Source organism: Myxine glutinosa, chromosome 10 (genome assembly GCF_964187855.1).
Source record: "Myxine glutinosa chromosome 10, kmMyxGlut1.1, whole genome shotgun sequence".
NCBI lineage: Eukaryota > Metazoa > Chordata > Myxini > Myxiniformes > Myxinidae > Myxine > Myxine glutinosa.
In genome coordinates, this window is record NC_136270.1 from 87,153,520 (window position 1) to 87,181,130 (window position 27,611).

At 46.9% G+C, this 27,611-nt stretch overlaps 1 protein-coding gene across 4 annotated transcripts in view; it reads left to right on the top strand.

Moving 5' to 3' along the window:
* GLS (glutaminase) overlaps nt 1-27,611 on the top strand; it is a 154,002-nt gene that overhangs the window by 97,066 nt on the left and 29,325 nt on the right. For all 4 annotated transcript variants that reach the window (XM_068126600.2, XM_068126601.2, XM_078785844.1 and 1 more), the window contains 4 exons: nt 13,085-13,216; nt 13,526-13,618; nt 15,067-15,128; nt 15,361-15,437. In XM_068126600.2, coding sequence (XP_067982701.2) covers nt 13,085-13,216; nt 13,526-13,618; nt 15,067-15,128; nt 15,361-15,437 — 364 coding nt within the window. The remainder of the gene's footprint in view (nt 1-13,084; nt 13,217-13,525; nt 13,619-15,066; nt 15,129-15,360; nt 15,438-27,611) is intronic.

Below are 27,611 nucleotides of genomic sequence, written 5' to 3' on the forward strand. Positions count from 1 at the left end.
GGGTGGATGGCGCCCGTGTGGCGACTACCGCCGTCTCAATGACGCTACCACCCCCGACAGGTACCCGATCCCGCATATCCAAGACTTCTCCACCCGTCTGGCGGGACGGGTCATTTTTTCGAAAATTGATCTCATACGGGGATATCACCAGGTACCTGTCAGGGCGGCCGACGTCCCTAAAACGGCAGTCATCACGCCGTTCGGCTTATTCGAATTCTTGCGGATGCCGTTTGGTCTCAAGAACGCGGCTCAGGCGTTCCAGCGCTTGATGGACGGCGTGCTGCGTGACCTGCCGTTCCTTTTCGTTTACCTGGACGACATCCTCGTCGCCAGCACGTCCCGGGCCGAGCACCTCCTCCACCTCCGAACACTGTTCGGGCGCCTCAGCGAGCACGGCCTCATCGTCAACCCGGCCAAATGCCACTTCGGCACGACGGCCGTTGATTTTTTGGGCCACCACATCACCAAGAACGGGGCCGTGCCGCTGCCAACCAAGGTCGAGGCCATCACCACGTTCCCGCGTCCCCGCACCATAAAGGCCCTGCAGGAATTCCTGGGAATGGTGAATTTTTATCACCGCTTCGTGCCCCGCGCTGCTCAACTCACGCGGCCCCTCTACGAAGCCCTCCGGGGCAAGCCGGCCAAGCACGACATCGCCTGGTCCGCAGCAATGGATGCGGCCTTCCAAAGCTCAAAGCGGGCCTTCGCCGACGCAACACTGCTCGCTCACCCGGTGCTCAACGCTCCCATCGCCCTCACCACGGATGCCTCCGACTACGCGGTGGGCGCCGTACATGAGCAATGGGTGAACGGGGTTTGGCAGCCGCTCGCCTTTTTCAGCCGGCAGCTCCGGCCGAACGAGCTCAAATACAGCACGTTTGACCGGGAGCTCCTCGGTCTTCACCTGGCCGTCCGCCATTTCTGCCACCTCCTGGAGGGCCGACCTTTCACGGCGTTCGTCGACCACAAGCCGTTGGTTTACGCCATGGCCAAGGTCACGGAGCCGTGGTCGGCCCGCCAACAGCGCCACCTCTCCGCCGTGTCGGAGTTTACCACGGACATCCGGCACGTCGCCGGCAAAAACAACGCCGTGGCCGACTGTCTTTCCCGGGCCAGCGCGAACGCGGTCCACCTGGGCGTGGACTTTGCGCTTATGGCGGCGGACCAAACCACCGACACCACGGTGCAAGCCCTCCGGGCGGCGGACACGGGCCTCCGCCTGGCCGACATCCCCTTCGCGGACACTGTCCTGCTCTGCGACGTCTCCCAAGGCCAGCCTCACCCCATCGTGCCCGTCACCTGGCAACGCCGCATCTTCGCCTCCCTCCACGGCCTTTCCCACCCGGGCCGGAAAGCTTCCCAGAAGCTGGTGTCGGCGCGATTCGTCTGGCACGGCCTTCGTCGGGACGTCCGCGATTGGACCAGCACCTGCACGGCCTGCCAACGGGCCAAGGTCCACCGACACACCCAGGCCCCGCTGGCACCTTTCACCGTGCCCGAACGACGTTTCGACCACGTCAACGTGGATCTGGTGGGCCCCCTCCCCCCGTCACGGGGGTTCACACACCTGCTCACCATGGTGGACAGGACCACCAGCTGGCCGGAGGCCGTTCCCCTCGTCTCCACCACCACCGCCGACGTGGCGCAGGCTTTCATCGCCACCTGGGTCGCCCGCTTCGGCGCACATCTCGTCAGACCGCGGACCACAGTTCACCTCCGAGCTGTGGGGCGTGGTCGCCCGCAACCTGGGGGTCAAGCTCCACCGTACTACGGCCTACCACCCCCAAGCAAACGGGTTGTGCGAGCGATTCCACCGCTCCATGAAGGCCGCGCTCATGGCCGGCCTTCAAGACGGCGGTTGGGCCGACCGGCTGCCGTGGGTCCTTTTGGGCCTCCGCACGGCCCCCAAGGAGGACCTCCAGGCATCCACCGCCGAGCTTGTCTATGGCCAGGCGCTACGCGTCCCGGGCGAATTCGTGCCCGACGCTACCAGTCCCTGGTCCGCAGCTCACCAGCGCTCGGACCTCCAGGAGGCCGCCCGACGGTTTGCCCCCGTGCCAACATCCCACCACGGTGACCCCCAGTCCTACGTCCCCCCAGCACTTCGCACAGCGGAGTATGTTTTTGTGCGTCACGACGCACATCGGGGGCCACTCCGGCCGCCGTACGACGGGCCCTTCCGGGTGCTGCGACGGGACGACAAGTCGTTCGTCATCGACATCGGCGGCAGGTCGGACCGGATTGCGGTGGACCGCCTCAAGCCGGCGCACGTGGACGTCGACCACCCACCACGGGTGGCCCTTCCGCCGCGGCGAGGCCGCCCCCCGTCCACGGTGCCCCCCACTCGACCGCCCACCACCACACCGGACCCCCTCCCACGACCCGCCAGGGGTCGCTTCGGCCGGGTCATCAGGACCCCCCTCAAATTGACCCTGCCGGTGCAAGTCGATTCTGGGGGGACGTGTGTAGCGGCTACCGCTGGGTTTTCACAATCGCCTTGCACCTATCAAGGACGCGGAGCGATCACCATGCCGGGCTCGTCCAGGACGCCCGGGCAGGCCCGCGCTCAACTTGCCAGGCCTCGGTCGGGACGCCCGGGCCTGCCCGGGCAGGCTCGCCCTCAACTTGCCAGGCCGCAGCCAGGACGCTGGGCCACGCCCCCTCTCGCCTTTCCTGGGCAAACGCTCCGGGATAATATGTATATATATTGCTGCCCGATAAACGGGCTTTTCAGAGTGCCTGAGTGTTTGGTTTGAATAAAGCAACTCGGATGAATTCCAGCTTTTTGTCGCGTCCATTCTTCCGATCGACGTGGGAGCCCCAGCTCCTTCAACATCTCTTACCAAGGCCCTTCTCCCCTGATTGGTCAGTTTTGCCGGGCGGCCAGCTCTAGGAAGAGTCCTGGTTGTTCCAAACTTCTTCCATTTAAGAATTATGGAGGCCACTGTGCTCTTGGGAACCTTCAATGCAGCAGAAAATTTTTTGTAGGCTTCCCCAGATCTGTGCCTCGACACAATCCTGTCTCTGAGCTCTGCAGGCAGTTCCTTCGACCTCATGGCTTGGTTTTTGCTCTGATATGCATTGTCAGCTGTGAGACCTTATATAGACAGGTGTGTGCCTTTCCAAATCATGTCCAATCAATTGAATTTACCACAGGTGGACTCCAATCAAGGTGTAGAAACATCTCAAAGATGATCAAGAGAATTTGGAGACACCTGAGCTAAATTTCAAGTGTCATAGCAAAGGGTCTGAATACTTATGTCAATGTGATATTTCAGTTTTTTATTTTTAATAAATTTGCAAAACTTTCTCAAATCCTGTTTTCTCTTTGTCATTATGGGGTATTGAGTGTAGATTGATGAGGGAAAATGAATTCAAACGATTTCAGCATAAGGCTGCAACATAACAAAATGTGAAAAAGTGAATGGGTCTGAATACTTTCTGAATGCACTGTATGCATAATTGCATACTGTATATATCGACATGGGAGTGGTTTCAAATTTGACTTGGAGTTGCCTTGACTATAACCAAGTTTTTAAAATTGATATACTCAAGACGATCAACGCTAATGTTAAAACAGAACTGATATGTTGAACAGACTCTTCTTCGTTTTTTTTTTGTTTTTTTTGTTTTTGTTTTTGTATACAAGATCGAGGCTCGTGAAAGAGCTAACATTAATCACACAAAAAGACAAACCGACACACAAAACACAAAAAACAAGGGGAGCGGCAGACAAGATGGGGAGAGAGGGGGAAGGACACAAAAGAGAGGGGGAAGAGGGGGAAGGACACAAACACAACATTTGAGAGCAGGGACATCGGGAGGACTTGGGGGGAGGTGGGAGAGGATTAAAACATATGAACACTGCAAGGACTCTGGGGTGAATTACCGGGGGTAGAAAAGATCAAGGTTTTTGATGGGGGACGATAAGAGATGGTGGTGAACAGCTGTTTTAAAGACCTGGAGGGAGGAGTGGGATTGAAGGGAGTGGGGGAGTTTGTTCCAGAGGCGGGAGAAAAGGGGAATGAAAGAGTGAAGGTGAGCAGAGAGCCTAGACTTTGGCAGTTTAACCATAAGAGGGTTCCAGGCAGATCTTGTGCGACCTGAAGGAATATTGGGGGGACAGAGCACAGAGAGAGCTGGGGGAGCAAGGCCGGAGAGGAGTCGGTAGAAGACAGAAAGACCACCAACCTGCCTGCGGTGAGTGAGTGAAAGGCCCTCGGCGTTGACTACATCGCAGGAGATTCCAATGATTCTGAAAGCTTTGGCCTCAACAGCATGAAGCCGAGCAAGGTGTGAGGCAGGAGCACCAGCCCAGAGGGGGGAACAGTATTCCATTGAGCTGCGGATGAAAGCCTTGTATGTGGTGAGGAGCTCAGGTGTGCCAAGGAAGGACTTCGCACGACGGAGGATGCCCAGTCGGCGACTGGCTTTGGAGGCCAGCTTGGAAATGTGGTTTTCCCAAGAAAGATCATGGCAGATAGTGAGACCCAAAAGCTTGAACGACAGAACTTCTTGGAGAGGATTGTTGAGAAAGTAGATGGGAGGGTTGTCCAGTCGGTCCTTTCGGAGAGACATTGTAAGAGTGTGAGATTTGTCAGGATTGAAAGACATGTTCCACTTGTTTGACCAGTCTGTGATTTTGTCCAGGTCTGCAGAGAGTGAGGAGGCTGCAGACTGCCGATCTGAGGGATGAGGAATGGAGCGACAGAGAGTAGAGTCGTCAGCAAAGAGATAGAGAGGATTTTCAAGAGAGTCAGAGAGATCATTGATGAAGACCAGAAAAAGCACAGGGCCCAGAACACTACCTTGGGGAACTCCAGCCTGAACAGGAAGAGGAGATGAGAGAAACCCATTCAGGGCCACACGTTGACTACGACCAGAGAGGAAGTCCGCCAGCCATGCGTGGAGATTTCCATGGATACCAAAGGAGGAGAGTTTGGAGAGCAGAGCAGGGTGCCAGACCGTATCGAAGGCACGTGAAATGTCAAGGGAGACAGCTCTAATTTCCTGTTTGGCGTTGAGGACCTCCATCCATTGTTGAGAAAGCAGAAGCAGCATGTCCAGAGTAGAGTGACCAATCAATAATTTTCATTCACAGGTAATCATTACTATACGGTGTATGTACTTGGTTGTAAATTTTCTTATGCTTTATGCTTTGGTGGACCAGACATTTAACAAGTATTTGCTGATCCATTATTTGTTACTAGCAAAGGTACCCGGCGTTGCCTGGGTTCCAAATATGTCGAAAGTAAATGACTTGACTTATAGCAAGTTGTTATGTAATTCATGTTGTATGTAATTATATGTACATAACATAAGAACTTGCTATAAGTTAAGTCATTTAAGTTAAAAAAGAGTGAGTGAGTTGGTGATTTAGGTCCAAGTTCAATCCATTTAGGGACTATATCTCAGAACGGGCCACATTTGGTGGCTTCACAAATTTTTGCCGCTGCTGGGATTGGAACGCGGATCGTCTGCGTGGCAAGCAAGCACATGATCCACTGGGCCACCAGTGCTGCCTCGGTAAAATATTAACAGACATGTGTTTTAGTCAGCAAGAGCTCTGGGGTAGACGACATTTCTTGTTCTGCCGTTTGGTGCTCTGATGAAAAGATGTGTGCTTGCCTCAACACGTGAGCATGCAATGTAGAGTTGACCATGAGAGAAACATGGACTTGTCAGTTCAACTCCAGCAACCTTGAGAGACTGTCCCTGAGACTTGTTGATGGTCATAGCAAATGATAGTCTCACTGGAAACTGAAGGCGCTTGAACTGAAATGGCATATCTGTTGGGATGATGGGAATCCATGGAATAAAAACATCCTCTCCCTTGGCACAACCAGTCATAATGGTGGCTTCGATCACATGGGGCATCAGAGTTTTGCCAGCGAGTCTTGTACCGTTACAGAGTTTTGGTGCATCCAAATTTCGTAGCAACATAATGGGGGCTCCCACTTTCAGTTCCCACTTTCCCCCCCACATAAGGAAATGAGCCCCCACATAATGGGGGCTCCCACTTTCAAAAGATCAGTTGCAGATTGTGAGGTGGAACGCCAGTGAGCTGAAGAGAGTTTAGAAACTCTGTTGGATAGTTGACAGCATCGGCAAGATCAACTACAGTGTCAACTGAGTTGTACCATGTGGATTGGTCTGGTAGCTGTTGAATGATGGTGGCATTAATATCCTGCACAATGTCATTTTTGGGAGCAAGGATGGCACGTTCACAAAGCCACTCATGGTTTTTATAATTCTGTCAGAGGCTAGGATAAACATTTAATAGCATTTCTTCAGATGTGTTGATGATTGTTCCACAATTTGGAGGTATTGTGACATCTCCAGTCTCAGTGTCTACTGGTAGCTGACCATTGCCCAGTTTTTTTTTGTTTTTTTTTGTATACTGAATCGAGGCTCGTGAAAGAGCTAACGTTTACTTCACAAACAAATCAACCAGACAAACAAAATATATAAAAAGAGGGAGCGGAAGACAAGATGGGGAGAGAAGGGCAAGCACACAAACACAACATTTGAGAGCAGGGAGATGTGTGGGAGGGAGAGGGTTTGGGGGGAGGAGGCGTGGGAAGGGGGGGGGGGGTGGTTCGAAGTATAAAACACAAGGGCACCAAGGACTTCCAGGACAGAAGTTGGTATTTCAAAAAAGTGGAATTGGGGTGAAATTAGCGGGGGTAGAAAAGATCAAAGTTTTGGATGGGGGAAGATAAGAGATGGTGGGGAACAGCTGTTTCAAAGACCTGGAGGGTGGAGTGGGATTGAAGAGAGTGAGGGAGTTTGTTCCAGAGGCGGGAGAAAAGAGGAATGAAGGAGTGAAGGTGAGCAGAGAGTCTTGATTTTGGCAGTTTAACCATAAGAGGGTTGCAGGCAGATCTTGTGCGACCTGTAGGAATATTTGCGGGACAGAGCCCAGAGAGAGCTGGGAGGGCAAGGCCAGAGAGGAGTCGGTAGAAGACGGAAAGTCCACCAACCTGCCTGCGGTGAGTGAGTGAGAGGCCCTTGGAGTTAGCTTCATCGCGGGAGATTCCAATGATTCTGAATGCTTTGGTTTCAACAGCGTAAAGACGAGCTAGGTGTGAGGCAGGAGCACCAGCCCAGAGGGGAGAGCAGTATTCCATTGAGCTGCGAATGAAAGCCTTGTATGTGGTGAGGAGCTCAGGTGTGCCGAGGAAGGACTTCGCACGACTGAGGATGCCCAGTCGGCGACTGGCTTTGGAGGCCAGATTTGAAATGTGGTTTTTCCAGGAAAGATCATGGCAGATAGTGAGACCCAAAAGCTTGAGTGACAGAACTTCTTGGAGAGGATTATTCAGAAAGTGGATGGGAGGGTTGTCCAGTCGGTCTTTTCGGAGAGACATCGTAAGAGTGTGAGATTTGTCAGGATTGAAAGACATGTTCCACTTGTTTGCCCAGTCTGTGATTTTGTCCAGGTCTGCAGAGAGTGAGGAGGCTGCAGACTGCCGATCTTAGGGATGAAGAATGGAGCGACAGAGAGTAGAGTCATCAGCAAAGAGATAGAGAGGATTTTCAAGAGAGTCAGAGAGATCATTGATGAAGACCAGAAAAAGCACAGGGCCCAGAACACTGCCTTGGGGAACTCCAGCCTGAACAGGAAGAGGAGATGAGAGAAACCCATTCAGGGCCACACGTTGACTACGACTTGAGAGGAAGTCCGCCAGCCATGCGTGGAGATTTCCATGGATACCAAAAGAGGAGAGTTTGGTGAGCAGAGCGGGGTGCCAGACCGTATCGAAGGCACGTGATATGTCAAGGGAGACAGCTCTAATTTCCTGGACACAGGAAAGGACACAGAGTTCAGGAGCAGCTGGGTACGACTGGGTACGGTGGGTACAGAGAGGGATGGGTTTGGAACACAAGATTTAGGGGCAAACACAGAGTTGAGGCATTCAGCTTTTTCACGTGCGGAGTCAGCCGTGTGGCCATTTGCGGTGAGGGAGGGGATGGAGGGGGAACAAACAACAGAAACAGATTTGACCAGACGCCATCAGGATTTGGAAGAGGGAGACAGATAAGAGAGTTCGGTCCTGAGAACGGAGAGATATTGTTTCCTGGCTCTCCCGAGGGTGGACACACACTTGTTTCGGGCTTTGTGAAAGGAAATGAGATTTCCTTCCGTTGGATTTGCTTTCCAGGAGACGAAAGCAAGTTGTTTCTGGGCAATAGCCTCACCACAAGATTCCGTGTACCATGGACGGGAGGAAGGGTATGACAACTGAAGACGAGATGGGATAAATCTGTGCATGAGAGAGAGCAATTTACTTTGGAAGAATTCCCAGGATGAGTTGATGTCAGAGGCGGTAGAGATGGGAGACCAGTCCAGATGATTGATGGCTGCTTGAAGACCGTGCCAGTTGGCCTGAGTGAAATGCCAGACTCGTCGATGCTGAGGAGGCTCTCTGAGAATGGTCAGAGAGATGTCCACTTTAACAAGCACATGATCAGATGAGCCGATTGGAGCAGAAGAAGAGCAGCAGACATTTTCAGGGAAGTTAGTCATAACCAAGTCCAGAAGAGAAGATGCTCCGTTGACTGAGATCCGGGTCAGGAAATTGACAGATTGTGTCAGTCCCAGTGAGTCACAGAAGTCCTTTGCTGAAGAGCCATGGCTGGTGAAAGAGGTACCCACACCCAGCCAACTGGCATGGTGACAATTGAAATCACCACATATGAGGAAGAGAGAGTTGGGATGGGTAGATAGAAGTTGGTCCATATTATCAGACAGCGAGATGTAGATGGAGTCATCACTGTTTGGTGGACGGTACAACACACATATGAACAAAAGGTGGGAGCGAAGGGGAAGCCGTAGCCAAAGGTATTCTTGGGGGTGAGGTGGAGAGAGGGCAGTGCAGGGCGAGTGAGGAAGAGAGTTTTTTATAAAGATAGCAACCCCACCTCCAGGACGAGGCTCAGGTCTATCATACTGGAGGAGGGAGTAACCTGGGAGAGATACCAAGGAATCAGAGACATCATGAAGGAGGAAAGTTTCTGTTAAGCAGATCACGTCTGGTTTGTCAGAAGCAACCTGTATGGAGAGATCAGTCAAGTTTGAGCGAAGGCCCCGGATGTTTGAGGTCCATACTGTTAAAGAAGAGGAAGGGGGAGCATCGGATACAGAACAGGGGGGGGGGAGGGGGGAGCGGTAGGGTAAGATGTGGAAGAGGAGGAAGAGGTAGGGAGAGCTGTTGAAGGTGTGTCAGAGATTTCAGAATAGCTTGGAGAAAGGGAAGAATGGGGCAGACAAAAGGTTTGATGGTGATTGGGTGAGGCGCAGTGAGGTGTTATTTGAGGAGGGGAAGAGTGAGGCAGAAGGTTGAGGGAGATGACGGTGAAAGTTGGACGGGGGAAGAAGCGGGGAGGACGCTTTGAGGAGGAGGGGTGAGAGGGGAGTCTGGGAGGGGAGGAGCGAGGGAGAGTCTCGGGGGGGAGGGGTGTGGGGGAGTTTAGGAGGGAAGGGGCAAGGGGGGAGATTTGAAAGGGATGGGTGATGGGGAAGATTTGGAGGGGAGGGGCAAGGGGGAAGATTTGAAAGAGATGGGTGATGGGGATGATTTGGAGGGGAGGGGCAAGGGGGTAGATTGAGAGGGGAGGGGTGATGGGGAAGTTTTGGAGGGGAGGGGTGATGGGGAAGGTTTGGAGGGAAGGGGTGATGGGGAAGATTTGGAGGGGAGGGGCAAGGGGGAAGATTTGAAAGGGATGGGTGATGGGGAAGATTTGGAGGGGAGGGGCAAGGGGGTAGATTTGGAGGGGAGGGGTGATGGGGAAGTTTTGAAGGGGAGGGGTAATGGGGAAGTTTTGGAGGGAAGGGGTGATGGGGAAGTTTTGGAGGGAAGGGGTGATGGGGAAGATTTGGAGGTGAGAGTTGAAGCAAAACCTTTGGAAACTGGCCTGCTGAGACATCTCTATTAAGTGCAACTCTCATGTTGGTAGAAAGATGGAGTTTTTCCACTCGTCTCCAAATATAGGATTCTTTGAGGCATGCTCTCAACTCATCAGCAGCTGTTATCTTTGGAATGACTGGTAGAGTTTGCCTGAAATCTCCAGAGAGCAAGAGTGTGACTCCACCCATGATTTCAGCGTTACCTCTGAGATCCTCAAATGCAAGTCTGTGAGACATTGTGCACTCATCCAATACTATCAGCTTGGCCTGCTTTAGAACCTGTGCCTGTCCAGATCCTTTGCCAATATTGCACACAGGACTCTCATTGTGGGCCAGGTTGAGTGGCAGCTTAAAGGCAGAATGAGCAGTCCTGCCACCTGTGAGCAAAGTTGCAGCAATTCCAGATGAGGCCACTGCCACAGCAATCTGCTGTAGTGAACGAACTTGTGCCAAAATTAAGTTGATCAAAAACGTTTTGCCTGTTCCACCAGGGGCATCAAGGAAAACAATTCCACCCGAGTCAGATGTCAACAATTGTTTGATCCTTGTATAAGCTTCTTTTTGATCTGGAACCAAGAGTGGTTCATTTTGGTGGACATATTGTTGCAGCTGTTGAATGTCATAGGTGATTGCCTGAAGCATCTCTCGACTGAGAGTTGCAGGTTCAGTTCGTACAGGAGCAGGCAGTCCACACTGTTGAAGATCCTTGCCAGCCATGGACTGTGCAGTATTTTCAATGAGTACCAGTGCTTGATTGTACATGGCAGAGGTGAACTGCAGGTTTGGGTTTTTTGACTCTTGTTGTGCTTGATACAGTATGTCTTCTGTCATGCTGTCCTGGTGATTATGCCAAAGTTGCTCAGGATTGGATGGTGAACAGGCACAGATAATGATAGCAAAGAGGCTCCTCATCTTGCTTGGAGAATGCGAGACTGCAGCCTCTTCCAAGGTACTGTTCCAGTGTGCATCATCTTCCAAGAGACCTCTTCTCAGGCAAGCTTCATGGTATGTTGCACAGACATATCCAGCAACTGTCTTGAGATCCTGGAATGAGGTTGGACCATGAATGTTGTGCAGGAGGAGACTGAGATAAAAGCACTCAGAGTTGCTGGGATGAACAGTGTAGACACGACCTAACACTTGACTGGATCTGATGTGAGGGTGTCCAGGGATTGTTGCACCTTGCTTTCTTGGCTGAAATGCCTTTTTCCCTTCTTGCCAGGTGTAATATCTGGGCACTTCACAGTGGAGAAGACTTCTAGCAAAGGAATCCTGTTTGCACAAATCAAAGAATGCAGTTAGTTTGGTCCTAGGTGGCTGCTGGGCTCGCTGCAGCGCGGTTTCTTCTGTGAAGTAAACTCTTTCCCCATTTTCCAAATGGATCTCAAGATGCATAACACGGGTGGTGTTCATGAATGGGAAAGTTGAGAATATGCCACACAGCCTCATTACTGCTGATGTAACGACCCATCTGATATGCTGATACCTCATCATTTTTGGTTTCCTCTCTCTGCAGACCAAAGACTGCATGATCAGTACCTTTGTTGATGTACTTCAAGACATACTTGATAGACTTGACTGAGTAGCATGCTTCAACATTGATGTGTGATTTGAAGATGTGTGAAAGGAGAGGGTTGGAGGGCACCACCCACTGGTTGTCAATGACAATTTCTTGTTGTTTCACTCAGAGTAGTGGTGAAGCCCCCATCACCTGGCTTTCTTCTTCTGTACAAAGGATATCCGTCCTGATCTGTCTGAGTTTCTGTAAGAAGAGGTCTGGGGTATCGTTTTGTGCATTTTCCCGCTTTCATGCAAGGAGAATGAGTGTTGATGTGACCACAGGGACCATGGAGCATGTGCTTCACCACTACTTCGTGCAATACTTTGTCCTCGGTAGGATTTGGAATCTCTGCACTGATGATATCATCTACCTGAGCTGGACGAATCTTATCCTTAAGCCAGACCAAAATGTGGATGTGTGGCAATCCACGCTTTTGCCATTCAATGGAGTACATGTAACATCTGCAATCTCCAAAAACAGCACCTTTTGTGATGAGATTCATAAGTGAAATAACCTTCTGGCGAAACACTCTGGCAAGAAGATCATACCTGGCTTGGGCTGTCTGACCAAGCATAAGTTCTGCTGTGATCTCGGGCCATGTAGGATTGCAGGTAAAAGTGATAAACAGATCAGGTCTACCATAGTAGTGAACATAAGTCATGGCATCCTGTGTGTACTCATGCATGTAGCGAGGACCAAAATCAATATAACTATATCTTACCTTTTGTACTGAAAATACCAGTATTTGTAAACATTATTGCAAATGGCTGTGAACAATCGCCTACTGAAACATCCCATGAAAGAGTATCCTAGGGTGAAATAGCTTTGATTTGGAGGCAGTGCAGAAATGTCAAATTTGGTCCCCGGGGGGGTGGGGGTGGGGGGCGGTGGAATTTTTTAGTTCATCAGTGATTCTGTGGTGCATCGGGACCCCTGTGCCAAATTTGGTGAAGATCCGTTGAGAAATGGCAACGCTGTTTCAGAACAAACAAACAAACAAACAGACAACCTTTCATGCTTATAATTTGTTATTATGTCGCTTTTGTTGCCATCCTTATTTTAAGTACATGCATTAATGCAGGAAATATGCGATTAAAGTGGCTTACTTCGACCAAAGACAAATTCCCTCTTTATTATTCCATTTTAAATCACCATTGTAAACTCATTTAAATCCTTCTTTGTAACACTACAATAATGCCACCTTTTAATGGAACAGCTGTTATTGTGACATATACTGTACTCAAATATGAAAGCCGAACTGCCCTTTGCTGTATATTGAGCGAAAATCAGATCAAAGATCATAGAATGTAACTCACACTTTGTAGTTACTCATCATATTATATCTATATTTCCACTTCTGACTCCACTTTATTTCTATTTCGTATTAAATAAACATGTATAACCATTCCTTTACAGTTACACCATGACACGCATAGGAGTTGCCGAGGCAGTTTCATTGGCTAAGGAGTATAATCCTGGATGGGTCGCCACTCCAACACAGGAAATATATATATATACATATAATTATTTTTGATGCATTTCCAAACGCAGTGAGAAAATCAGCAATCATATAATTATTGCCCTCATTGTTGGTGGTGGGATTTTGCCATCAGGTTGGATTACCAGCAAAGTCTGGTGTTTGTGGTGCGATTCTTCTGGTGGTGCCCAATGTTATGGGCATTGTTTGCTGGTCCCCACCACTGGACAAACTGGGAAACAGTGTCCGTGGCATCCACTTCTGCCAGGTGAAGTGCACGCAGCATTGTCCTTCGTGTCAAACTGCTTGAACCAAGTTTGAAATGTAGTGGTAACCTTATATTGGTTAATTGAGCCCTTTTGATACTGCTTTCCTTATTTCCTTTCCTTACATAATAGTTTTCATCATTACATTAAGGTGATGTGTTTTTTGATTTTGTCAAGAATGTTCACAGTATTATTCACATGTTGTAGTTGTAGGTTACGCAGCAGGTATTTTTGTGTTTTGTTGAAACAATTGTTGCTTGAATGCCTGTTATTCATGTTGCTTTGAGCTTTTGTCTCTTCTTACCTTATAGGAGTTGGTTTCAGTTTTCAATTTTCATAATTATGACAACGTTCGACACTTTGTCAAGAAACTGGATCCACGACGGGAGGGTGGGGAGGTCAAGGTGAGACTACGATACTGTATCACTCTCTGTGTCTCTTTAGAATGTAATATTAATTTAGCTGAAATATTAGTCTGCTAGAATGTAATATTTGTAAATAATAATAATCTGCTAAATGTAAACTAATGTAAATATTAGTTTAGAATGTAATATTAGTCTGCAGCCTCCTCACTCTCTGCAGACCTGGACAAAATCACAGACTGGGCAAACAAGTGGAACATGTCTTTCAATCCTGACAAATCTCACACTCTTACGATGTCTCTCCGAAAAGACCGACTGGACAACCCTCCCATCTACTTTCTGAATAATCCTCTCCAAGAAGTTCTGTCACTCAAGCTTTTGGGTCTCACTATCTGCCATGATCTTTCCTGGGAAAACCACATTTCCAAGCTGGCCTCCGAAGCCAGTCGCCGACTGGGCATCCTCCGTCGTGCGAAGTCCTTCCTTGGCACACCTGAGCTCCTCACCACATACAAGGCTTTCATCCGCAGCTCAATGGAGTACTGCTCTCCCCTCTGGGCTGGTGCTCCTGCCTCACACCTAGCTCGTCTTCACGCTGTTGAAACCAAAGCGTTCAGAATCATTGGAATCTCCCGCGATGACGCTATCTCCGAGGGCCTTTCACTTAATCACCGCAGGCAGGTTGGTGGTCTTTCCATCTTCTACCGACTCCTCTCCGGCCTTGCTCCCCCAGCTCTCTCTGGGCTCTGTCCCCCAAATATTCCTGCAGGTCGCACAAGATCTGCCTGCAACCCTCTTATGGTTAAACTGCCAAAATCAAGACTCTCTGCTCACCGTCACTCCTTCATTCCTCTTTTCTCCCGCCTCTGGAACAAACTCCCTTACTCTCTTCAATCCCACTCCTCCCTCCAGGTCTTTAAAACGGCTGTTCACCACCATCTCTTATCTTCCCCAATCCAAAACCTTGATCTTTTCTACCCCCGCTAATTTCACCCCAAATCCACTTTTTTGAGGTGACTTTTGACTTCTTTCCTGGAAGTCCTTGGTGTCCTTGCGTTTTATACCTATCCTGCCTCCCCCCAGGCCCTCTCCCTCCAAAAACATCTCCCGATGTCCCTGCTCTCAAATGTTGTGTTTGTGTGCTTCCTCCCCTTCTCTCCCCATCTTGTCGACCGCTCCCCTTTTTATATACTTTGTTTGCTTGTTTGTTTGATTTGTTTGTTTGATAAATGTTCTCTTTCACGAGCCTCGACTCTGTACACAAAAAAAGAAAAAAAAAAGAAAAAGCTGTTGCATCATTCAACTAGATATCAAATGAATGCAAAATTCTCACATCGTGGTCTAATCATCAACCACATTCCACTCTTCAATTGTTCTGTGTCCACTCTTCCTCCCCACGTATTTACTTACTTTCTGTCATCACTATTCTCAGTATTCAACAATTTCATAATGTTTACAGTTTCTGATTATGCTTTTCTCTTTCGCATCAGGCTAAAACTGTCATCAACCTACTGTTTGCAGCTTACAGTGGAGATGTTTCTGCCATGAGGAGGTAAGACCATTTTAGATGTTGTGGAATTGTGTCTGAAAATAAGAAACAGAGGCAGCAGGTAAATAACTGAGCTTTTTGGAAGTTGATCAGCTGATGCAAAACAGGTAGTAGTTTTAGTTTCTCAATCCATCTTCTTTATTCATACCAGAAAGAATTTCAATTGCTAAACCAATTAATGCCTTGTTATCAAGGTTTAAAGATTTGCTCTTTTTTTTCTTTCTTGCAAATTCAGGTTTGCCTTATCTGCTATGGACATGGAGCAAAAGGATTATGACTACCGCACAGCCCTACATGTTGCTGCTGCTGAGGGTATTGGCATTAGTGCATCCAGATATTATTATTTTGTACTCAAGGTTATACACAGTAAGCCCTTAAATATCGCTTGTTTGAATGTCATGGTTTTGACTAATATTGGGCAACCTCTTTGTGTACTGTGTTATGTGCTCCTCCCCAAACCCTGGTCACGGTGTACCTCCGAGCCCCGAAAGGAGTCACGGCAGAAAGATGTGTTATTCTTTGTGTCAATGACCAATGGTGAAACCACACCAACCAATTGTTACCAAAAAACAAGTATTGTATTAATGTCACACAAGAATAACAGCACAAGTACAATATTAATCAATTGTACAACAAATATTATATCATTCCTATGATGGTACCATCAGTTTCTTACTCCATAACTCGCTGTGCTCCAAGTGAGCGAAAAGAACATTCCCCAAAGTCTCTGTCCTGGCACCAAGCCAAAGTCGATCCACGCTCCGGTGATCGCAAGAAGAAGGTCGTATCGAGACCAGAATCCAAGTCGGCTGACAGTCAATGCTGCCAAAGAGGCGCAAAGGTGCACCCAAAAGGCGACTGGGAAATCACACCTTCGGATATGAACGTTCAACGGCTCCCAAACGGAGGACCGCAAATTCCCACTCTAAATCCACGTTACACACGCAAACCAGGCTAACGGCTGGGTGCGGTGAAATGGCTGGAGCGAGGTGAAAAAGCTGGAGCGATGCGAAATGGCGGGAGCGAGGCGAAATGGCGGGCGGGCCCGTAATGGAGGCGTACCTGCTCTCCAACAACGATTCTCTCCGGAATCAACCGCAAAACCCATCACGCAGGTTTATCTGTCACAGCGATCACGACTCTGTCACAGGAATCCCTTTCCCGGGAAAACCAAAGTTCGCTCGTGACCCACGTTCGCCAGCATTTGCTCGAAACCTCAAAGCAGCTCGGCTTGTCCTCTCCCGACCCCCTTGCTCCGCTTTCTTGCTTCCTCCTCTTCCTCTTCCGGTTTTCTCCCGATCCGGTTTCCGGTTTCTTTTAAAACACTAATTTTTTACCTTTTGAAAACAGTTATCTCCATTTCACTTAAATGATAACAATAATAGTACATGGAACCAAAAATGCTTACAGTGGATGAAAACCACAACGACGGAAGTGACGAATCCGTAACAACTGTTATGGACCAGAATTCTCATTTGATTGTGTTTTGATGAAGGTTTGTTTGGCTGTTGAATGTCCTTTTGGGTTGCAATGACACCAGCCAAGGCTGCAATGGCTTTGGCAACTATAACAAGAAAGAGCAATCAGAGATTGCAAACCCTCGCCAGGATGTATTGTCATGTGGTTCCCTCAATTAATACTGAAAGAACCATGGAAGGCAATCGAGCGTTACTCCTGGGCGTTCAGTTCAATAGTGGATTGTACTATATCTGCGCGGGAGGAAAGAAAGAAGAAGAGGAAGCTAAAGAACTTACCTGTGTGATCCCACCGGGCAGTCTTCAAACCTGCGGAGATTAACTCACAAAAACGGGTTTAAAAATGTACAGGGAAAATAATGAAAGGATTTATTTACACGGATGCCGATAAGAAAAACGCGACACTCAAACTAAATTCCTATAGGATCCTTCACACCAGACTTGAACACAGACGGAGGGATAAAAGAACGTTGGAAAATCATTGTGTAAGTCTTGCACTTAGCTCAACCAGCTCGGGGTCTCGTCAGGGTTCGTCAAACTTGAGTGCGCAGTCCGGATGCAGCTATGGTGTTTGTGGGAACCGCCCGGTAGTTGGCGGCAAAACAGGCTTTGAGCGTGCAGGCCCGAGCGTTCGTCCACACGTCGTTTCTGCCTGGTAAACTGCAGCTCTCTCCTCGCGTCAGTCGAACAGGGGAACGAGGAGAAGATGCCGGTGTCAGCAAGGGTGTCGAGGGCCAGGGTGAGCAAGAGGCAAGGAAGGGCAATAAGCAAGGATCCAGGGTCAGCAAGCAAGGCGGAGGGCAAGAAGAAGAGAGTCCAGCGCAAAATGTCCGTCCTCGAGCCTCTGACGTCCTCCGTGGTCTTCGCCAATCGGTCCTCAGCTTCCTTCTCGGCTTTCCTTCCACCAATGTGCGGAAGCTTCTTGCCCCACCCATGGCCAATCACGAGTCCTTCCTTACTCCGTCCTTCCCATTGGTCAACTCCTGCTCAATAGCGAGTTGCTTCTTGCTCCACCCTGACCAATCACGGCTCCCCAGGGTGTGTCTCTCGGCCTGCCCGAGCGACGTGTGCTTGACCAGTCGGAGAAATTAGTGGTAGTGTTTGATCTGGGTTTCCGGTTCGTTTTATTATTTATTTGTTTTAATGACTGGGCATTCAAATGTGGGAATCCAACTAGTGTCTATGGTGTGGTGCCATAAGGGACAACGGATAAATCACGAGGTCTTACAAACAGGGGAATTAACATAATCCCTACACTAGTTAACACGCCCCATTCCTCGTAATAGGGACAAATATACTAGCTTAATCCGAACACACGGTCTAAACAGAACGTATAACATCAAGGTTTCTGTACCACAATCGGAGCATGATACCTACACAAATCTACCTGACTCTACATATCACTCTACCCCACGGACATAACAGTATTTTCAGTGGTTTTTAAGGCTTTTGTATTGAAACAAATATGGCGGGCGAACCACGTGACCGATGACATCTTTTTTTTTTCTCCACTAATTTATTCCAAGATTATGCTCAAGAAATTTCATCTTGATCGGATGAAGTTTTGTCCTTGTCAAATTATGACATCATAATCGAGGCACCTATGACATCATTAACAGATGTTATTCCACATGGAGAGTTCTTTACAATGAGCCATGTCTCAATGTTTTCTATGCAGCATTTTCAGAGATATAGAGGTGCAAATGTTTTCGGTTTTTCCAAGATGGTGGCCGAACCACGTGACCGATGACGTCATCATTATTTATTTTCTCCACCAATTTATGCTTACATGACGCTCAATAAATTTCATCTTGATATGATGAAGTTTTGTACTTGTCGAATTATGACGTCATAATGGAGGCACCTATGACATCATCATTGACATATTTTGTTCCCCATGGAGAGTTCTTTACAATGAGCTATTTCTCAATGTTTTCTATTCAGGGCTTTCGGAGATATAGAGGTGCAAAGTTTTTCGGTTTTTCCAAGATGTCGGCCGAACCACGTGGCCTATGATGTCATAATTATCATTACTAGGACGTGCCCGTACGTGGGTGCCCGTTCCTTGGTGCGGCCCGCGTGCCCGTACTATATATATATCTAAAATTATATCCCCCCCCTCTATTTACATGAAATGGTTTGGTCCATTCGCAAAGCCAAAGCGAACGGCTTGCGAGTACGGTGACAATCTCCCCCCTCTATTTACATGAAATGGTTTGGTCCAAAGCGAACGGCTTGCGAGTACGGTGACAATCCCCCCCCCTCTATTTACATGAAATGGTTTGGTCCAAAGCGAACGGCTTGCGAGTACGGTGACAATCCCCCCCCTCTATTTACATGAAATGGTTTGGTCCAAAGCGAACGGCTTGCGGAGTTTGGTAAAGAAATCGCCATAGCTCGGTAACTACTTCTCCGATTAATATGAAACCTTGAAAAGGCACATCCTCGGGTCCCCAGCAATATACCTGGCAAGTTTCAAGTATATCGGACCCGTGGTTGTCGAGAAACAGCGGTCACAGACAAACACACAAACACACAAACACACAGACACACAGAGATTACTGGAATTATAGATAGACTAGGACGTGCCCGTACGTGGGTGCCCGTACGTGCGTGCAAAAAAGCATGCGTGCAAACAACAACAACAAAAAAAAACTTTGAAACCACGTGGCAGTAACGACCACAGAACCCCCCCCTCTATTTACATGAAATGGTTTGGTCCATTCGCAACGACCACAGAACCCCCCCCTCTATTTACATGAAATGGTTTGGTCCAAAGCGAACGGCTTGCGGAGTTTGGTAAAGAAATCGCCATAGCTCGGTAACTACTTGTCCGATTAATATGAAACCTTGAAAAGGCACATCCTCGGGTCCCCAGCAATATACCTGGCAAGTTTCAAGTATATCGGACCCGTGGTTGTCGAGAAACAGCGGTCACAGACAAACACACAAACACACAAACACACAGACACACAGACACACAGAGATTACTGGAATTATAGATAGATAAAGTTATACAGGTGGAGTTGCACCTATGGTGAAAATTTTCTGTCAATCGGACCAACGGTTGCAGAGAAAATCATATTTATTCTGTGCGGACAAACAAACAGACAAACAGACAAACAGACAGACAGACAAACAGACTCAAATGCAACACCCTCTCCTCAGGCGAGTGTAACAACACGAGATATAAGAGACACCAATACTTTGCAGTAGATATATAAAGCATTTTGCATCAAAAAAGAGAGAGAAGAAAAGGAAAGTAGAAGAAATGGAGGAGACAAAAGGGAGAAAAAAAAATGACATTCTCTTGAGCTGCTTGATTTCATGTGGTACTAATCTTTTAAAAACGGATTCAACTAGTAAAGGAGGAATCAGGGTTCTTCTTTTATGCGAACCTGTCAGGGGTCAGCAACTCCCCCATTCCCTGACCACGAAGGACCAACTTCACCCTTATGTATATGTTGGTTGGTGGAGATTCACTTTTTATATCATATCCTGTGAGGTATCATTTGCTGAACTCCCTCTACTCGTTAAATCTACTTGTCGGACATTGCACAGCTGTTGTCTTGGAGGTGACTTCAAAGCTTGCCTATTCTCGCTGGTGCATTACTAAGCAGGAAGATTGTCCATTCCTCCACTCTCTTCCCTTCTTTGTACTAGCAACGGTACCCGCCCTAAGGGTGGGGCTTCAATTGGGAGGCGCTGTTTATATAAACATCCGTTAAATAACCTGGCCCCATCCTACCTGACTGACCTCCTCTCCAGACACACTCCCACCCGCAACCTCCGCTCTGCTGGCGCCAACCTCCTGTCCCCCCCCATCCGGACCAAATTCAGATCCTGGGGGGACAGGGCCTTCTCCATTGCTGCTCCCACCCTCTGGAACTCACTACCTCACACCATCAGAGACTCCTCCTCACTCACCACATTCAAAACATCACTCAAGACCCACCTGTTCAACACTGCATTTAACATTTAACCCACAGCATTTAACCCCTGACTATCTCTTCTCCTCCTCCTTCCTTTTGCTTTGATTATTTACCTATCTATTTTTGTCTTTTTGCACTTGTTTTTTGTACTCTGTCAAAGCGTCTTTGGGCTTCTTGAAAAGCGCTATATAAAATAAATGTATTATTATTATTATTATTATTATTATTAAATATCACACGCAAATCATCAAAATCTAAACAGTATTTTTAGAATTTCATTTAAAAAACCACATCACTGTTCATATCGGTAAATATTATTCCATCGTGTTTCAAATCGTGATATCAACTGTACGCGTTTCTTTAGGAAAAGAAATGGAATGATTTTGTACCTCTTCTTCAGCTTAGAACTTCAGGATAGACGACATTGCTGATGAAAGTTCCTTTTCTCTCTTTGAAGTTCTTGGCAAACATTTTTATATTGTCACTGCTGCCAACGTGACACCATGGCATTATTCATTACATTAATTAATTAATTCATTCATTTAATAATCATTAAACATTATTCTTACGCTCATTAAACGTTCATTAAACGATTACGAAAATGAAAACGAAAAACATTACGAAATTACATTCACACCGTCACATCAAACACCACCGTGAACAAACATCGTCACAATGAAAACATCGTCACAAACGTTACGTTACATAATTCAAACCGTAAACACATCGAATATTGGAGAGCCACATTCACAATCGCTGTCACATTCACCCACTGTCACATTCACAATCGCTATGTCGTATGTACTCCCCATACGTGTTTCCTTCATTGTAAAAACTACCAAGTCAACAGTTAAAAGGATTTTGAGCCTATATGTGTTACGGCCTTGGCAAGATCGATGGAGACAGCGATCTGTTAGCTTATACACCACCCAAATAGCTATGTGGAATTATCTCATGGAGAGAATAAACCCACGTCGTTTGAACTTTGGCCGAGGTCATTATTTACTTTTAATGATGTTTATATACGAATCAAAAAGAATATATTTGGTTTTGGGTCATCCTTTACGCATATCTCATGGGATTGTGAGTTGGAGAGACGACCGTGATGGCGGGGAGGGGTTGGCATTCTCTCAAGCAGAGATTCAACCCATGTCCTTATAAAAGGTCTTTGTCCAAGGTCACTGAGTCCGATCGGTGCAGCCATTTGTGCGGCACCCGGGAAAATAACGTTATGCGGGAGTCCAAACCTGAAAATGCTGGAGGCCAAAGCTGAAATTGGAAAAACCAATAAAGCCTATTTTACTCCCGGGGATCCCAGGATTACCCACCCAAAATATTGTTGCGATCGGTTCAGCCGTTTTTGCGGTACCTTCAAACGGACGGACAGACAGACAGACAAACGGACGGGCATTTGGTGAATTGTAGAAAGATAATACAGTGGTGTCTTTATCAGCTTAGAGGTTCCGTCTTCAACGTCTCTCACACAACTTCAGCTGTGGACTCAGGTTCTTCTCTATACTCAGTGATATGAGGACTTCACCTTCTGAGGACTTTTAGGACGTGACTGGCCCGTTGGCTTCATCCTATGCGTAACCTAGGGACTGGATCCTTTCGAACCTGCTCACCGCCGACCCTTCACCCAGTTATAACTTGCTGGAGTTTATTTTACAAACTATTTGCTTGAGATAGGTTGTCACCTTAAGTGTCATGAGTTAAATTATAGCTGCATTATTGACTGTGACGTTGGTACGTGTTTAATTTGGAGATTCTGAGGAAAGTCATTGTTACTTTTAATTCGTATAATTTAGACTCCGACGGTATCGATTTTTTCCGATATCAATATATCGGTGGGCTCATACATTGTTACATTTAATTAGTATAATTTAGACTCCGTCGGTATCGATTTTTTCCGATATCAATATATCGGTGGGCTCATACCCGGTATATATACTATACCATCTATATATACAGTCACGTGAAAAAGTAAGTACACCCCATGTAAAGTTTTGACTTTTTCAACATATTTCAACATACAGCTATTTGATCTTCATTTCAACAATATTGATATATAAAGGTGATATAATATAACAAATATCATGAAACATTTACATTTTGTAGACCAATTGTATAATATAAATAAACATAAATGCAAATTTCGCATGTGGAAAAAGTAAGTACACCACTACATTTATCACAACTTCAAATACCTAAAATTAGAATCAGGTGCACCAGCTCAGGTGCAAATGATTAGAACATCGTCAGAGAGGATCTTGGAGGAACCTGTCTTATTTAAACCTCAGACATTTAGTTTGGTTTGCTCTTTGTTGTTGAAGTGTGCGTTGTCACCATGCCTGGATCAAAATAGCTCTCTGAGGCCTTCAGAAAGAAGGTTATAGATGCCTACGAGTCTGGGAAGGGATTTAAAAAGATCTCCAAACAATTTGAAAAATCATCCGATTGTCCGGAAGATCATCTACAAGTGGAGAAGATTCCAAACAACTGCCAACTTGTTCAGGCCAGGCCGCCCCAGCAAGTTCAGCCTGAGAGCAGACCGCAAGATGCTGAAAGAAGTCTCTAAGAACCCCAGAATGTCATCACGGGACCTACAGGTAGCTCTTGCCACTGTTGATGTCAAAGTGCATGAGTCTACCATTAGAAAGAGGCTGCCCAAATTTAATCTACATGGCAGGTGTGCCAGGAGGAAACCTTTGCTGTCCAGAAAGAACATCAGGGCAAGACTAAAGTTTGCCAATGAACACCTAGGCAAAGACCAGCACTTCTGGAACAATGTGCTCTGGACAGAGGAGTCAAAGGTAGAGCGATTTGGCCACAGTACCAGAAGACATGTTTGGCAAAAACTAAAGACAGCATTTGACCACAAGAACCTGATACCAACTGTAAAGCATGGTGGTGGAAATATTATGGTTTGGGACAGCTTTGCTGCATCAGGGCCTGGGCAGCTCACCATCATATAATCCACTATGAATTCTTCATTGTACCAGAGGGTGCTTGAGGATAATGTGAGGCCATCTGTCGGAAAGTTGAAGCTCAACCGAAGGCAGACCTTGCAACATGACAATGACCCTAAACATACCAGTAAATCCACCAAGGAATGGCTGAAAAGAAAGAAATGAAGGGTTCTGGAATGGCCAAGTCAAAGCCCGGATCTAAATCCCATCGAGATGTTGTGGGGAGATTTGAAACGAGCTGTGCATGCAAGAAACCCCGCAAACATCGCACAGCTGAAAGAATTCTGTATGGAGGAGTAGGCAAAAATTTCTCCCAGTCGATGTCAGAGACTGGTAGACAGTTATAAGAAACGCCTACTTGAGGTTGTTTCTGCCAAAGGGGGCAATACCACCTATTAGAGCCAAGGGTGTACTTACTTTTTCCACATGCGAAATTTGCATTGATGTTTATTTAAATTATACAATGGACTACAAAATGTAAATGTTTCATGATATTTGTTATATTATATTGAGGGAGCTGCGCTCCAACGCGAGTCGAAAGAAGTGACGCGACCAAAGACGGAATTCGTCCGAGTTGCTTTATTAAAACAAAACAGCTCAGGTATTCTGACAAAAGCCCGTTTATCGGGCAGCAATATATATACACATTTATGTCGGGAAGTTTGCCCGGCAAAAGCTATACCGGGCATGCCCGGGTGTCAAGGGCGAGCCTTGGAAAGGCGAGTCTGGACCTGCCCGGGCGTGTTTGGCTGCGGCCTGGCAAGTCGAGGCTGGGCGTGCCCAGGCGCTCTGGACAAGCACTGGAAAGGCGAGAGCGGGCATGCCCGGACGCTCTGGGCGAGCCCTGGAAAGGCGATAGCGGGCATGCCCGGACGCTCTGGGCGAGCCCTGGAAAGGTGATAGCGGGCATGCCCGGACGCTCTGGGCGAGCCCTGGAAAGGCGAGACCGGGCGTGCCCGGGAGGTTCGGGCGTGCCCGGGAACAGTGAGTCCGGGCATGCCCGGGAGAGGCGCGTCTGGCCGTGTTCTGGCCGGTGCAAAGCGATTGTGTGCATCCAGCGGTAACCGCTACAATATCACCTTTATCTATCAATATTGTTGAAACTAGGGCATTGCCCGTACTATATCTATATCTAAAATTATATCCCCCCCCTCTATTTACATGAAATGGTTTGGTCCAAAGCGAACGGCTTCCGGAGTTTGGTAAAGAAATCGCCATCGCGTGCACAAACGCGCAGGAAAGCGAATGAATCGCAAATTCGTTTTTATTAGTTTTAAAACATAGTTTAACGCCAACATAGTTTGCAAACGTGAAATAAATGAATACGCTCTCAAATGTGCCATCCGAGGCAGAGTGTGTCCGCCACGTTCGGCACACGCGATAGTTCGCTGCTCTCTGATTGGTTGAATCGTTTTTTGGACATAGCTCGGTAAGTAATTGTCCGATTAATATGAAACCTTGAAAAGGCACATCCTCGGGTCCCCAGCAATATACCTGGCAAGTTAAAAGTATATCGGACCCGTGGTTGTCGAGAAACAGCGGTCACAGACAAACGTACAAACGTACAAACAGAGATTACTGGAATTATAGATAGATGAAGATCAAATAGCTGTATGTTGAAATATGTTGAAAAAGTCAAAACTTTACATGGGATGTACTTTCTTTTTCATGTGACTGTATATCTGTGCAGTGTCTGTGTTGTCTTATCACTGAACTACTCCCTCAAACTTTTGTGAAATCGTACCAAACTTCTGGTATGCACCTATCTCTGCCGTCGGTATGTCCGAAGGGCATTTTTTTTTGGAAAAATTTTACATTTTTTTTTTTTTCAACTTAAGTTTTCAACCTCAATTGTTTGTAAAATGTAATATCACGAATATTACAAAGACATTTGTGCATTATGATTGTTTGAATTATGATTGGTGTAAACCATGACAAAACAGCAACTCAGGTACAGTCATTTATCCATATATCTACATATCTGGGCAGTGTCTGTTGTCACTGAACTACTCCCTGAAACTTTTGTTTCCGTGGTTGTGAAGTGTTTTTAATAACGTGGTGGTGGTTTTGAATCACATGGTGGTGAGGTATTTTTGAATTACGTGGTGGTGAGGTGTTTTAAATTACGTGGTGGTGAGGTGTTTTAAATTAGGTGGGGTGAGGTGTTTTAAATTAGGTGGGGTGAGGTGTTTTAAATTGCATGGGGGTGCGGTGTTTTAAATTACGTGGTGGTGAGGTGTTTTAAATTACTTGGTGGTGAGGTGTTTTGAATTACGTGGTGGTGAGGTGTAATCGTCCGAAACTTCCAGTCTGCACCTACCCCTCCTGTATGTACAGTGCATTCAGAAAGTATTCAGACCCCTTCACTTTTTTCACATTTTGTTATGTTGCAGCCTTATGCTGAAATCGTTTAAATTCATTTTTTCCCTCATCAATCTACACTCAATACCCCATAACGACAGAGAAAACAGGATTTTAGAAAGTTTTGCAAATTTATTAAAAAGAAAAAACTGAAATATCACATTGACATAAGTATTCATACCCTTTGCTATCACACTTGAAATTTAGCTCAGGTGCCTCCCATTTCTCTTGGTCATCTTTATGATGTTTCTACACATTGATTGGAGTCCACCTGTGGTAAATTCAATTGATTGGACATGATTTGGAAAGGCACACACCTGTCTATATATTCCCCAAATCTGTGCCTCGACACAATCCTGTCTCTGAGCTCTGCAGGCAGTTCCTTCGACCTCATGGCTTGGTTTTTGCTCTGATTTGCGTTGTCAGCTGTGAGACCTTATATAGACAGGTGTGTGCCTTTCCAAATCATGTCTAATCAATTGAATTTACCACAGGTGGACTCCAATCAAGGTGTAGAAACATCTCAAAGATGATCAAGAGAAATGGGAGGCACCTGAGCTAAATTTCAAGTGTCATAGCAAAGGGTATGAATACTTATGTCAATGTGATATTTCAGTTTTTTCTTTTTAATAAATTTGCAAAACTTTCTAAAATCTTGTTTTCTCTTTGTCATTATGGGGTGTTGAGTATAGATTGATGAGGGAAAAAATTAATTTAAACGATTTCAGCATATGGCTGCAACATAACAAAATGTGAAAAAAGTGAAGGGGTCTGAATATTTTCTGAATGCATTGTATGTGCTGAGGGGTTCTTTTTTGAATTTTATTTATTTTTTCAACCTAAATTGCTTATAAAAATGTAATATCACAAACACTACAAATAAATTTGTGCAAAAGAATTATTGTTTGTATTATGATTGGTGTAAATCATGACAACACAACAACTCAGGTACAGTCATTATCCTCAGCTAAAATAACCCCGTTCCTCAGTGACGACGCGTGGTGAGGCGATCGCAGCGAGCCGAGGCAAGCTAGTATATATATATATATATGAATGGGATTTAAAGCAAGAAAGTCGAGGAGTGTGATAGTGAGACGAGGAGTGGTGGATAACATGCACACTGCACAGGTTTGAGCTGGGAGGGGAGGTGGTTCCATCATTGGTGGAGGCCCCTGTGAAGAGTTTGGGAAGATAGTATACAGTGGAGTTGAATGATGTGGGAAGAGTGGAGGAGGTCAGAAACAAGCTTTTGAGAGGTTTGAAGAGGATTGATGGATGTGGTTTGCCAGGTAAGTTGAAGGTATGGTGTTTGAAGTTTGGGTTGATGCCACGAGTATTGTGGCCATTGATGATGTATGATATTGCAATTGGGCATGTAGAGAGGATGGAGGTTGTGGTGAGTGGGTTTGTGAGGAGGTGGTTGGGAGTGCCACGCTGTTTGACGAACATTGCCTTTTATGGTCAGGGTGGAAAACTCCAGTTTCCCTTGACATCATTAACCGAGGAGTTTAAGGTGGTGAGGGTGCGGGAGTTCATGATGTTGCGGGATTCAAGTGATGCAGTGGTAAAGAATGCTCTCCCAGAGAAGAAGGGAAGTCGGAAGTGGAATGCAAGAGCAGAGGTGGACGAGATGGAGGAGCGGTTGCAACAGGAGGAGGTCATGGGGATGGTACAGCATAGGAAGCATGGCTTGGGGTGGATGGAGCATGAGCGATGGGGAAAGGCATGTGTGAAAGAGAGGAGGAAGAT